At 37.8% G+C, this 13,742-nt stretch overlaps 1 protein-coding gene across 6 annotated transcripts in view; it reads left to right on the top strand.

Annotated features, from left to right (window-relative positions):
- KAT6A (lysine acetyltransferase 6A) overlaps positions 1-6,405 on the top strand; it is a 146,863-nt gene extending 140,458 nt beyond the window's left edge. For all 6 annotated transcript variants that reach the window (XM_074287347.1, XM_074287350.1, XM_074287348.1 and 3 more), the window contains one exon: positions 1,067-6,405. In XM_074287347.1, the coding sequence (XP_074143448.1) occupies positions 1,067-3,714 (2,648 nt within the window). In that variant the 3' untranslated portion in view covers positions 3,715-6,405. The remainder of the gene's footprint in view (positions 1-1,066) is intronic.
- Positions 6,406-13,742: the final 7,337 nt, after the last annotated feature.

The raw sequence follows: 13,742 nt of genomic DNA, 5'->3' as shown, positions 1-13,742 counted from the left end.
TGACACTTCATCTTTCAGCTCTGGGCATTTTCTCTAACTGCCTTCCATTCCTGGAATGCTCTTCCTTCTCATTTCTACTCCCTGACTTCTTTCAAGTCTCAATTAAAATTCCACTTTCTACATGAAGTTTTTCTTAATTTCCCTTAATTCTAGTGCTTCCCTTTGTTTCCTACATCAGATTATGAGTTCCTTGAGGGCAGGAATTGCTTCTTGTTTCTTTTTGCCCCGTTGCTTAGAAAAATTAGTAGCTGGCACCTAGAATGAGCTTAATAAATGCTATTGACTGACTGAAAAGTGTGACTTGTAGTAAGGATAATTATCATCTCTCCATTTCTCAGAAATCCAAACTTATCTCCATCATTCTAATTGAAACTTCACATGATAATTGTGACTTCATATGATTCATTATTACTCATATTGTTTTCTGTGAAGTAGCTATAGGATTCTGGCACTGGATAGAACCTTAAACATCTTCTTGCCAGCCCCCTCATATTACAAATGAGTAAACTAAGGCTAGTGAGAGGACTAAGAGTGTCAGTTTCCTCAATTTGTAGCCCTGTGCTCATTTAGTTATTACTCCAGTGGTACACTTTGGAATTTGTATGTGCACCAAATTCCAAGGAAGATTTTGTTTAAAACTTGTTATAGAATTAATGAGCTACACAAAGGAATGATTCTATCATTCATGATAATAACAATTTTTTAAAGTAGAAGACTGTCTCAAAATTTTGTGGTCTCTAATTTGTAAATAATCTTAAATCTTTTCACCCATCTGGAAAGGGGAAAGCGGGGAGGGAAGGATAACCTGTGAACATTTTTGATTCTTGGGTAGAAACAATGTTAGAAGACAGCATACTTGATAACTAAATTTCCAATCATGACACTTCACTGTGACTTAGTTTTCTTAGCCATATAGTCAAAATGTTTTATTTATTCTCTATTATTCCTTTCTAATCAGTTTATGATTATATATAAAATCATCTCTGTTAAGTATTTTCAGTTTCTTACAGAAAGACAAAATAGAAAAAATTCAGAGAATGACTACTTTCTTTTGTTTTCTCTGCAGGCACTCCTATTCTGAAGCCAGTGTCCATGTTGAGAAAATGTGATGTGAGGGATTCCCCACTTGAGCCAGATACTTCTACACCTTTGAAAAAGAAGAAGGGATGGCCCAAAGGCAAAAGTCGCAAACCAATCCACTGGAAGAAAAGACCTGGCCGAAAACCAGGATTCAAGCTGAACCGAGAAATGATTACAATATCTACTCAAGAATGTAGACCTGACCCCATGGTACCTCTTCCTAAAGCTGGACGCAAGCCCAAAATTCAAGACAAAGAAGAGACTGCTGAACCAAAAGAAGACTTGCCCCTTTCTGAAGAAAGGAAGGAAAATGATATCCATGGAGAAACAGAAGAGGTAGGGGAGGGAGAAGATGAGGATACAACCAGCAGTGAGGTGAGAGCAGCTTCCCCAGTGGACAGTCGTGGTAGCCCAGTGACAGAATCTAAAGAACCTGAGATAGAAGAAGAAGAGGTTGAGGAGAAACCCCGGGTTTCAGAAGAAGAGCAAAGGCAATCAGAGGAAGAGCAGGCAGAGCTGGAAGAGCAGGAACACGAGGAAGAGGATGAGGTGGCCCTGGGAACAAACCAGAATGAGGACCATGACGCAGATGATGAAGATGATGGTCACCTAGAATCCACAAAGAAAAAGGAATCAGAGGAACAGACAATTAGAGAAGGAGTCAAAGAAGAGCCTGGGGGTCAGGAATCTTTTTTAGAAACAAATACACAAAGCAATCGAGAGGAAATAAAGAGCAAAAATGAAACAGACCCAGATTCTGAGGAAGAACAGGCTTCCCATGAGACATCAGTTGTATCAGAGCATATGCCAGGGTCTGAGGATGACCATGAAGAAGAAGCAAGCACTAAGGAAGAATTAATTGAATTAAAAGAAGAAGAAGAGATTCCTCATAGTGAATTGGATCTGGAAACAGTGCAAGCAGTACAGTCACTGACCCAGGAAGAAAGCAATGAGGATGGTGGAACATACCAGGACTGTGAAGAAACACTTGCAGCTTGTCAGACTTTGCAAAGTTATACCCAAGCTGATGAAGACCCTCAGATATCAATGGTCGAAGACTGCCATGCTTCAGAACACAACAGCCCAATATCTTCTGTTCAGTCTCATCCTAGCCAATCAGTCCGTTCAGTCAGCAGTCCTAACGTGCCTGCTCTTGAGAGTGGTTATACCCAGATCAGCCCTGAACAAGGATCCCTGTCCGCACCCTCTATGCAGAACATGGAGACCAGCCCCATGATGGATGTGCCTTCGGTGTCAGACCACTCTCAGCAGGTGGTGGACAGTGGCTTCAGTGACCTGGGCAGCATTGAGAGCACCACAGAAAATTATGAGAACCCTAGCAGCTATGATTCCACTATGGGCGGCAGCATTTGTGGAAATAACTCTTCCCAGAGCAGTTGCTCTTATGGAGGACTGTCTTCCTCCAGTAGCCTCACTCAGAACAGTTGTGTTGTCACTCAACAGATGGCCAATATGGGCAGTAGCTGTAGCATGATGCAGCAGAACAATGTGCAACCTGCTGCCAACTGTAACATCAAGTCACCTCAGAGTTGTGTGGTGGAAAGACCACCGAGTAACCAGCAGCAGCCGCCCGCACCACAGCAGCAACAGCAGCAGCAACAGCAGCCAGCACCGCCACCTCCCCAGCAGCAGCCCCAGTCCCAGCCCCAGCCCCAGCCCCAGCCTCCTCAGCCCCCTCCGCCACCCCAGCAGCAGCCACCACTGTCACAGTGCAGTATGAATAACAGCTTCACCCCAGCCCCGATGATCATGGAAATACCAGAATCCGGAAGCACTGGGAACATAAGTATTTATGAAAGGATTCCAGGGGATTTTGGTGCCAGCAGCTATTCCCAACCATCAGCCACCTTCAGTTTAGCTAAGTTACAGCAGCTGACTAACACCATTATGGACCCACATGCCATGCCTTATAGCCATTCTCCTGCTGTGACCTCCTATGCAACCAGTGTTTCTTTGTCCAACACAGGACTGGCTCAGCTAGCTCCATCCCATCCATTAGCTGGGGCCCCTCAAGCACAAGCCACCATGACGCCACCCCCAAACTTGGCATCCACTACCATGAACCTCACCTCACCTCTGCTCCAGTGCAACATGTCTGCCACCAACATTGGCATTCCCCACACTCAGAGGTTGCAAGGACAAATGCCAGTCAAGGGGCACATTTCCATCCGTTCTAAATCAGCACCACTGCCCTCGGCAGCTGCTCACCAGCAGCAGCTTTATGGTCGCAGCCCGCCAGCAGTTGCCATGCAGGCTGGCCCTCGTGCATTAGCTGTTCAGCGTGGTATGAACATGGGGGTTAATTTAATGCCAACGACCCCTTATAATGTCAATTCTATGAATATGAACACTTTGAATGCCATGAACAGTTACCGAATGACACAGCCCATGATGAACAGCAGTTACCATAGTAACCCTGCCTACATGAACCAGACAGCACAGTATCCTATGCAGATGCAGATGGGAATGATGGGGAGCCAGGCCTATACCCAGCAGCCTATGCAGCCAAACCCTCATGGGAACATGATGTACACTGGCCCCTCCCATCACAGCTACATGAATACTGCTGGCGTGCCCAAGCAGTCTCTTAATGGACCTTACATGAGAAGATGAGCAAGATGAACTTGCAGTTTAAAAACTTAAATATATATAAATAAAGGAACCTTTTATACTGACAAACCAGAGAAAATGGACCTTTTTCCAGTTAAAATATTGCTGTAGATTTAGAGGGATTCTTCTTTGGTTTATTTTATTTTTTAGAAAGCCTGGTCTCTTTTTTTTTTTTTTTTTTTTTTTTTTTGGTTCATTTTGTTCTGGGTTTTGCTTTTCTTCACAATCCTGAAACATTTTACAGTAGAATTCGTCTAAGAATGGATTTAGGGAGGGGGGAACCATGCACAAAATCTTTTCATAATTAAAAAGAGCCTTACTTTCTTTACATACCACATGGACAGAATTTGTGTAAAAGTGAATTTATCTTTATTTTATTTTAAAATGTATGTTCCCCCCTCACTGTGTGCAGCTCCAATGTTGTCATTTTTAAGTGTTAGCTATACATCTCGAGGGTTAAGCAGACCCTTCCCTCCAAACCCAACCTTTCATTTCCTACTTCATTCCAGCAGGAGGCACTTATGGGAGGCTCGGAAGGGGACATGGAGAACAACCCAAACTCCTTAAACTTATTGTTATTATTATTATTAATATTATTATTATTATTAAAGTGAGGCAGGAAATATTTCTCCTCTTTAAATCCCCTCCTCTCCCTATACACACACCTCTTGAAACCTTTCCCACAATCTTTTTCTTTGTAGATGAATTTCATTGGAATGTTTGTTTCGCTTAAGCCAAGTATAATGTAATTTTCTAATATTCTCATCCAGCACTCAGAACAAAAAATGCTATTTAAGTCTCATCTGACAGCAGTATCTCTGAGTAATATTTGCAATCCAAATCCTAGTCTTTGTATGAATATAGAATGTTCAGCTAGCCATCAAGGAGACAAAATTGACCTCTTATTTTTTAATCACCTAGTGAATCAGCCATAAATCTCATAGTTCATCAAAAATCTTGTTTTTTAGTATGTACTTTGAAATGCTAAGGGTCTTGATTCTTGAGCCTGCAAATCTGACTGAATTCAAATAGCAGTCTCTAGTGGTTTGCCTCTTTTTAAACTACATTATTCACTAAGCATCAGTGGACAAACTACATTTCAGTGAATTAAAAAAAAATAACCTGAAAAAATTTTAGTCACTATTTATTTAATGTTGAAAGGAATAATGAGAAATGTCTGTGTTTCCTAAGGGAATTTATGACATGAGTTGTATAACTGTTCAAATAGCACATACCTCCAGTTCCCTAGTGTCCTTTGAGATTTTTTTTCCCCTAAATTCATCCCCTGTGAATCAGAGTGTATCAACCCATTTCCTATGAGAGGTTGACTAGAAGAAGGACAGGCCACCAGCACAATTCCATAGAGTCTAGTCAGCAAGATTTCACTACGTTAGTATATTATTCCAACCCCATCCTCCTTTCCCTTGTACAATCAGTTCTCTAATATTTTCCTGATACTCTCTTCTGGGATAGAAAAAGAGACATTTTCCATCAGTGAAAAGATGGAAACTGCTGTACTACTTGGTATATGCAGTCACATATCCAAAAGGGGAAAATACTGCTTAATGAAATACTCATAAGCATGTTATCTCCTTTATTTGTATATTTTATATAAATAAAAATTTTAAAAGTACTAATTAGGCATTAAAAATTTTCAAATGCACAGATTATTGGGAGTTTTTCTCCAGATGCACTTAAATTGACTTTCCCAATTAAGTGTTAGATAGAAACGGCAGAATTCCACATCTTATTGCTATTAATTTTGAGCATGTGCAAGGCTGTGTAGGACCCAGTTTCTCTGTATATACTCTTCCAATTCCCAATCATCTATGTAGAAAGTACACTGTGCTGCCCTCTCCTTCCTACATCTTCAGCTGTGTCATTGCTTCCTGGTTGGGTGGGGGTGGGGGGGAAGGTATACTGGGAGGAGGGTGGGTCAAGGCAGAAGGAGAAGCTGTTGAAATGAGGGCCGTGAATTCAGTTTCTTTTGGTTTGCGGTTGTGTTTGGTTTGGTTTCTTTCTTTAAAAAAAAAAAAAAAAATCAATCGGGCAGCTCCCTTTTTCCACAAGCCTCTTTGTGACTGTAGAACTATTGTAGAGAAAAACGTTCTTTTCTATATTATAAAAGAAATTATCCAACACAGTAATATTGGTACCTGTCATTTTTTCACTTCTGTTTAAAAAAAAAATGTATTTTTAGCAAGATAACTTGGGTAATCTTCTAAAAGAAATTAAAAAAAAAACTCACTGTTAGTGACTTTGATGCCTTTTAAAATAAGAGCTTTTTCATTTCATTCCATCTTTAAAATTTTTTATCTTTGTTGTAGAATATTAAAAACTATTTTAAGAAAGATAAAATTCTCTTTAAAGAGATTCTCTAGAGTGTGTGAATAGAGCTCCAGATGCCTCTAAAAGCCGCATGTACAAATGAAGCTAAGTCTATTCCTGTCTGTTTATATTTGCTTTTCCTGTTTTGTAACTTCTTTGTACTTTGTTCATGGTGACTTGTAAGCTAAGGGGAAGGGGTGCCTAGATGCCTTTGTAATTCTCCATGTCATGCGCTCCTGGGCCAGTTGGCCTCCCTTCCTCTCCTTGTATGTAATATCACTTTTTTTTCCCTTTCTAGCAAGTACTTTCAAAAGAACTCTGTACATTTTAACATAAAAAAAATAAATTATGTTGAGCCATTTTGGATGTCTGTCTTGCCTGTGTAATTCTTCCTTCCCTAATGCTTTGAATTTTTAGTTCAGTGATTATTCAGTTTTGTTCATAAAGCAGATATGTAAAAAAAAGGCCCCATTTATTTTGTTTTGAAACCCCAATTTTTATTTAGATATCTATTTAAGTGGCTAGTGATATAGGGTTGTGGTTTTTTTTTTTTTTTTTTTTGTCTTTTCATTAGAAAATGTGTGGCATTTTATTAGTTGAGTTTGGGGGAAGTCCTTCTGTCAGGAGTGTCCTGGACTTTGAACAGAAAACTGACTGAAGTGACTCAAACATTTCTTACACTTAAAGTAGAGGGGAGGAGGGGAAGGAATCAGTAGTTTAATTCTACTGTGAGAAAAAAATTGTATATAATTAGTTTTAATTTTTGTTGTACAAATTAAAAATTTACCAGCTATTTCCTCAATTTTTTAACTGCTTGTATTGGCTATGGTTATTTGTCACTTTCTAACCATTTAAATAGCTTTTTACATCTTTGGAGGCATTCTGGCCAGCTTCAGAAAATGCAGGATTAGGTAGTGTATAAAAGATGCTGTCAGAGAGCTTATCAAGTAGCATTTGTTATGGACGGGGCATTGTTGATTTGTGTCTTTTCGCCTGTTCTGAAGACAAACTGGTATGAGTACTTGGCCTTTGTCCTTTAAAACAATTAGAATTAATATAGGAACGCTTTACAGTTTTCAAAGATCTAAATTGATTCCTTTAGTAGCCAATTTGCTATAGATGGTGTGTCCCCCTTTTGAGATGAAGGAACTACGTTCTAGAGATAGTAGCAAGGTCACACTCATAAATGGAGGGACTTTGGATTTGAACCCAATTTTTTGGTATCGTATCCAATGTTCTTTCCCCTAAACTACAACTGGCCCTGGGATAAAAATATTATAAATACAAAAAATTGTAAAATCAGGCAATTGAGGGGTACTTTAGAAAATGTTTAAAATTTAATCTTATGGTGGCTTAAAGTGAACTTGGGCATTATTAAATATACTGGCGATAAGTTCCTTTTAGAGTTAATATGCAGATCATTCTGGCTACCACTGCTACAAATAGATAAAAATTTAGGACATGCACCATATGAAAGTGGCTGCTTCAAGAAGTGCCTACCATGTGCCAGGTCCTGTGCTGGAGGCTGGTGATTCAAACATACTTCCACAACTGGTATTTTACTAGAGTGTTACAACATATTCATAGATTAGTAAGTGCAGGACATATGAACCAATTTATATACTGGGATAGCAGTGGCACTTGAGAAAGTAAAAGATTCTTTGAAGGGTGGGTGAAAAGATCCTGGGGAACAACTTGTGCAAAAGCAAGAAGGACAATTTTTCTATGGAGAACAGCAAGTTGGGTGGGTTAATATGGTGAGGAAGAGTAATGTATCATCAGTTTAGAAGGATAGGCTGGAGTCAGATTGAAAGGCTTTAAATGCCACAAGAGTTTATTTTTTTTTTCTAAAAGCAATAATTGAGAGCACTATCACTGCTTAAGCAGAGCGATGCCATGGCCACACAATAATTTAGATCGTAAAATTTGGTATATATATGGAGCATAAATTTTAGGAAGGAGAGACCAAACACAGTGAAGCCATAAATCATATTTAGCCTAGGTGGAATGTAAGGAGAGTTGAAAGGAGGTAAAAAATTGGAGAGCATCTTGATGAAACGGAATCAACAAGACTTGCCAATTGATTATATGGTAGAGGGTGCATGGTTAGTGAGAGTGAAAAGTTAAAATGATGACTAGGTTGTAAGTTTAGGTGATTGGAAGGAAAATGGCACCCTTGACAAACAGGAAAATTAAGTGGATGGATAGACTGAGGAGAAGAGAAAGATTGATTTTGTTCAGTTTGAAGTTCTGATACCTCATCCAGATAGAGAAGTCAAGCAGCCTAATTATAAAGAATGGTCCATGTTACAGGAGTTCCTCATTGATCGTCTTTAAATGACAATCTCAAAGTTAGATCCATGTTTACTGTCTGTTCTCTGTTAGTATTTGTGTGAAAGCTAGAGAAGGTGTCCTTTCCTGTGGGTAGATTGGAGGACTGCCATGAATAAGAGTCCTCCAGTATGTGGAGGCATAGGTGGGTACCTATCAGCACAGTTGGGAGGAAATACATTGATGAAATCATGAATCTATTTAAAGTATCCAATACTCATTGTGGCCAATATTTACTGCCCATTTCATTCATTTCCTAGCAAGGGGGTGAATGGAAACAGAAAATGAGGTGAATCTTAATATTGATGAAGGAAGCCTGATTAAAATGAGTCTTGACGTGATCAAATTACCCCAATCCATCCTTTGATTTAGGATATATCTTGACTTCTTTGTCCAGTGGTGGCTGACATTGACTGAAGTTCAGACTGAGAGGATGTGAAAATATCCCGAGTACCTAGAAAAAATTAGGGGATAGCATTGTACAAATTCAAGCCTGGATTTTATTGTAATGGCTTTTGCCAAAGATTCCTTATTCTTTTCTTTTTGCCATATATTTCTTTTGTAGTGGAGATGAGCCATTGATGGGAATAGTTGGAAAGGAAAATTATGAAATGCTTATCTTGTAGAACAGCAATAAAAATTAAACTAAAATGTTTGATCTAGGGAAGATTAGTTTGGTAGAAGTAAATACACTTATGAATGTTGATTATTGCATGTACTTGGATGTGTTTTTTTGGAAAAGTTTCTACTATGCAAATTCAAGTGAGTTCTAATGTATGGGCATCTGTTGATCTTTTAGTTGCCACAGGATAAGGTAGTATAGTTCTTGCTTGTCTGAGTTACTGACGGCATGGCAGATAATCAACATAGATCATATATCAAGCCTTATTGTAACCACCTTCCTAACTTAGACAATGCAGAATTAAATAATTTTCAATATGGGTTGTCTCTAGAATTCTTGAGGGGGTCCTTAATGAAAAGCTATTTTGTTTACTGAAGTGTTTTAGAGAGGTAGAGGAAGAGTTTATTATATAACAACTTAATTACATAAATGCATCATGGACCTAGGGGATTTGAGTTGTTGCTAAAACAATGCCTAAAAAGTGTACATAATGGAGATCTTTTACGATATCGAAAAGTAGGATATAATCGTCAAATGATAATTCCATGTTAAGCCTAGCCTGCTGGCTTTCTGATCTTTCGAAACACTAGGTGGAGATAGTCACTGAAAATTATTTTTATAAGGAAGTTGTAGAGAAGCAGTTCATTTGTTTCTGTTAAGCAGCAATCATTTCTCCTTCAAATATTTAAGTCATTGCCCAAAGTTATTTTAAGGAAAGCATTTTTTTTAGTTTTCAAAATATAGGTCATTAAACGGGCCTTCTAGGGCACTTTGGGATGAATTTGGGATATGGAGATATAGACACATATATATGTATGAACACACACATATACATGTATGCATGTGTTTATGCATGTATATATATATATATATTATAAGTGACCTTTTTAGGTTATTTAGGCATAAAGATAAAGAGAAATGGAATCAATTTAGATAAAGGGTTTTTGCTCTTTAAAGTCTTTTTATAATCACTGATGCATTTTAGTGAAATATTATAATGCTATTACAGCTGAGGGCCATCAGAATTTCTATGTATAATAGTCTGCATAGACATTCTGATTAATGTTGAAATAACAGACTATTTTAAGTGCCCAAGCTCAAGTTATTCAAAACATAATTATATAGAATGTTAGAGCTGGAAGAGACTGAAGACATTATCTAGTTTTAACCCTCTCATTTACAGATGAGGAAGCAGGCCCAGGGAGATTTTAAGAATATTTTTTTAAGCTGCAATGTCTGATTTAAATATGACTAAATTGTGATATTTTAAGCCCATTGTTATTGGTCCATCTCAGTCATATCCTCATTTTAAAATAGCATTGTTCTCCTGTCACCTTTATGCTAAGACTAGGTGAAGTGCTATATGTGCACAAACAATAAGGTGAGATAGTGATGACTAAATCAGTCAATTTAAATAATTAATTTGAGTTCATCAAAAAATCAGAGGGTAAAAACAACTTTGCAACCAGTTAATTCACTGTAAAGATGGATAAACCAGTTTCAATCAACAAGCGATATTTTTTAATTTAAAAATTTATTATTTTTTAAGCATTCATTTTTTCTTCCTACCTTATTGAATTGAAGGTTGGGGCAGTGATGGAGAATGGAAAAACAAACTCATAACAAATATGTATAGTCAAGCAAAACAAATTTCCATTTTGGCTGTATACAAAAATACGTCTCATTCAATACTCTGAGTCCATCATCTCTGTCAGGAGGTAACAGTCTTTGATCATAGGTTCTCCAGAATAGTTGATCATTGTGTTGGAACAAATTGAATTTTGGGGCAGTTTCAAATTTATCCATGTTTACAATGTTATTAAAGTATAAATTTCAACAAGCATTTATTAAGTACTTAATATGTGCTAAAAATCTGAGGATAATTTCGAATGCAAAAAATAGTCTAAGGAGGAGGGACAGTATGTAAATAGCAAGATGTGCACAGAGTAGGTGGAAGATCACTCTAGAGGTCGATGCTTGGGCCTGGTGGGATTGGGGAGCTAGGTCTGAGAGAGACCTGCAGAAGGCAGCATTTGAATCGAGTCTCAGAGGAAGACAAGGATTCTAAGAAGTTTGGGTGAGAGAGTTTGAGGTAGAGAGTATTGTTCAAAAGACAGTAATAGAATAAGAAAAGAAATAGAATATAAGAGAACTTGGAAGAGACTAGATTGCTTTAAGAGATTTTATACACTCAATAAATGTTCGTTGATTAATGTGTTGATCCTGGACATAAGGAACAAGGGATTTAATCTCTTTTTTTTTTTTTTTCCCCTGAGGCTGGGGTTAAGTGACTTGCCCAGGGTCACTCGGGTCCTCCTGAATTCAGGGCTGGTGCTCCATCCACTGCGCCACCTAGCTGCCCCTGGGAACAAGGGATTTATTGAGAAAGGGTGACATGGTCAGGCATATGCTTTAGGAAAATTGTTTGGAGGCAGAGTAGAGGATGAATTGGAATCAGGATTCACTTGAGACAAGGAGAGCAGAACCTGTAATAGTCTAGGGCAAAGGTAATGAAGGTGGTGACTGTCAGAGGAGAGAAAAGGAAAGAGATGAAAGAGAAAATGTGAAGTTAAAAGTGACAAAATTGGTAACTAGTAATAAAACTGACATTAGGAAGACCTGAGTTCAACTATATCAAAACCTTAGGAAAGATATATACATTAAATTTCATGCTGTCTCTGTTTCCTCTTCTGGACGATATATATTATGAGGATAAAATGATATGATATTTGTAAAATGAATTGCAAGTCTTAAAGTGCTATATAAATGCTAACTATTATTATTGGTTGTTATAATTACAATTTCTTACTCAAGTGACTGGGAGTTGCTGATGTACTCAACAGGGATGGGGAAGTTTGGATAAGGGGAGGGTTCAGTGATTCACGGATGTCTTCTGTGTTCAAAAACAGTCATAGTGTTTTGGAGGGAGGGAATATTTTATTTTAAAGAATGAATGAATAAAACATTTATTAAGCGCTTATTAATATCTCAGTGCTGTATTAAGTGTTAGGGATACAAAAGCAAGCAAGTCCTCAGTGAACTCATCTTAATAGAGAAAGACAACACAAAAATAGGAGTTTAAAAATCCCTGTGGGATATTCATACTGCGGCACTGTTTGGAAATAGCTAGGAAGAGACATGGTCAGATAAGATAAAGTAGACCTGCGTTCTTTTGGAAAGGAGATAAGCAGGATGGCCAGAGAATACAGCTAGCATGGTTTGTGAATAGCCCGGAAGGTAGACTATGTCCAAATTTACCAGTGAAATATGATGAAGATCTTGCTGATGTCAGTGATTTTGAGTTGAGGGACATATACAAGATATTAAACTCAGTTCTAGAATACAGGGTTTTTTTTTAACCTGGGTTCTGTGAACTTGAACTTTTATACATACACACATATATATGTGGTAAATATTTTAGTGAGCAATTAGGTGGTTGTGGACTGGAGTCCGGAAGATTCATCTTTCTGAGTTCAAATCTGGCCTCAGAAACATTCTACCTGTGTGACCCTGGACAGGTCATTTAATCATGTTTGCCTGTTTGCCTGAGTTTCCTTATCTGTAAACAACTGGTGAAGGAAATGGCAAAGCATTCCAGTATATTTGCCAAGAAAAGGCCAAATTGGGTCATGAAGAGTTGGGGAACAAAACTATTTTAGTATATTTAAATACAATTGGTTATCTCTATAAGTCTATGAATTTTATTTACCTATTTAAAAACATCATTCTGAAAAAAGAATTTATAGACTTCGACAGATTTCCACAACAACAATAAAAATGGTTAAGAAGTCCTGGCTCAGACTAGGTGATGAATTCAAAATGTGGAGAATTAACTCATTTAAAGAATCATAACAGAGCTCTAAAAGCTTTTTGGTTTGAAGTTTAAAATCTAAAAACTAGCGAATTTAGCACATAATTAATTTAACTACTAGTGTAAATTTTAAACACTTTAAAGGGGGAAAATAAATAATTTTGGTGGGTTTTTTGAGGGGAGGTAGGGGTAAGAAGACCACTTTAATTTCTGGTGGTGCCAGTTCTCTCTGATTAAGTGACGTTAGATTGTGACTACAAGCCAATGACAGACAACTCTTTAAGCTCTCATTTTGGAAGGAAGGAAGCTATGGTAATGGTGAAATAAGCTCCGGATTTTATAGTCAGACAACTGATGTTTAAATACCAAATCTGATCCCCAGAGGATCACAGGATCATAAGTTTAGAGCTTGGTTGAGAAAACTGAAGTTTAGAAAGGCTGGGATTTTCCAAAAGTTACAGAGGCTTAGGAAGTATCAGAAGCAGGAGAGATTCAACTGACATTTATGAAATGCTTGCCATGGTTTTTGTCTAGTGTAGATCTTTGGCAGGTCATGGACATACAAAGACAATCCCTTCAGTGACCTTATAATCTATAGGGAAAGGGAGATACAATATGCAATCAAATTAAATACAAGGCAAAGACAGTTAAGGAGGCCTCATTCCCTAAGAAGGGAGGGACCAGAAGAAATAGTGAAATAAAGAAATAAACCTGGACACAAAAAAAGATGAGGATAATATACTTAGCTAAGAGGGACAGCTCCCTAATAATTCAGTTTGGTAATAAGGTGAGTGTTGTTGAGTTTTTTCAGTTGTGTCCAACTCATTATGATCCCATTTGGTGTTTTCTTGGCAATGGTACTGGAATTGTTTTCTAATTTCCTTCTCCAGCTCATTTTACAAACGAGGAAACTGAGGCAAAACACTGACTTGCTCAGAG

The sequence above is a fragment of the Sminthopsis crassicaudata genome, chromosome 2 (genome assembly GCF_048593235.1).
Source record: "Sminthopsis crassicaudata isolate SCR6 chromosome 2, ASM4859323v1, whole genome shotgun sequence".
Classification (NCBI taxonomy): domain Eukaryota; kingdom Metazoa; phylum Chordata; class Mammalia; order Dasyuromorphia; family Dasyuridae; genus Sminthopsis; species Sminthopsis crassicaudata.
The sequence above is the reverse complement of the archived record's forward strand: the minus strand, read 5'-3'. Positions and strand labels throughout refer to the sequence as shown.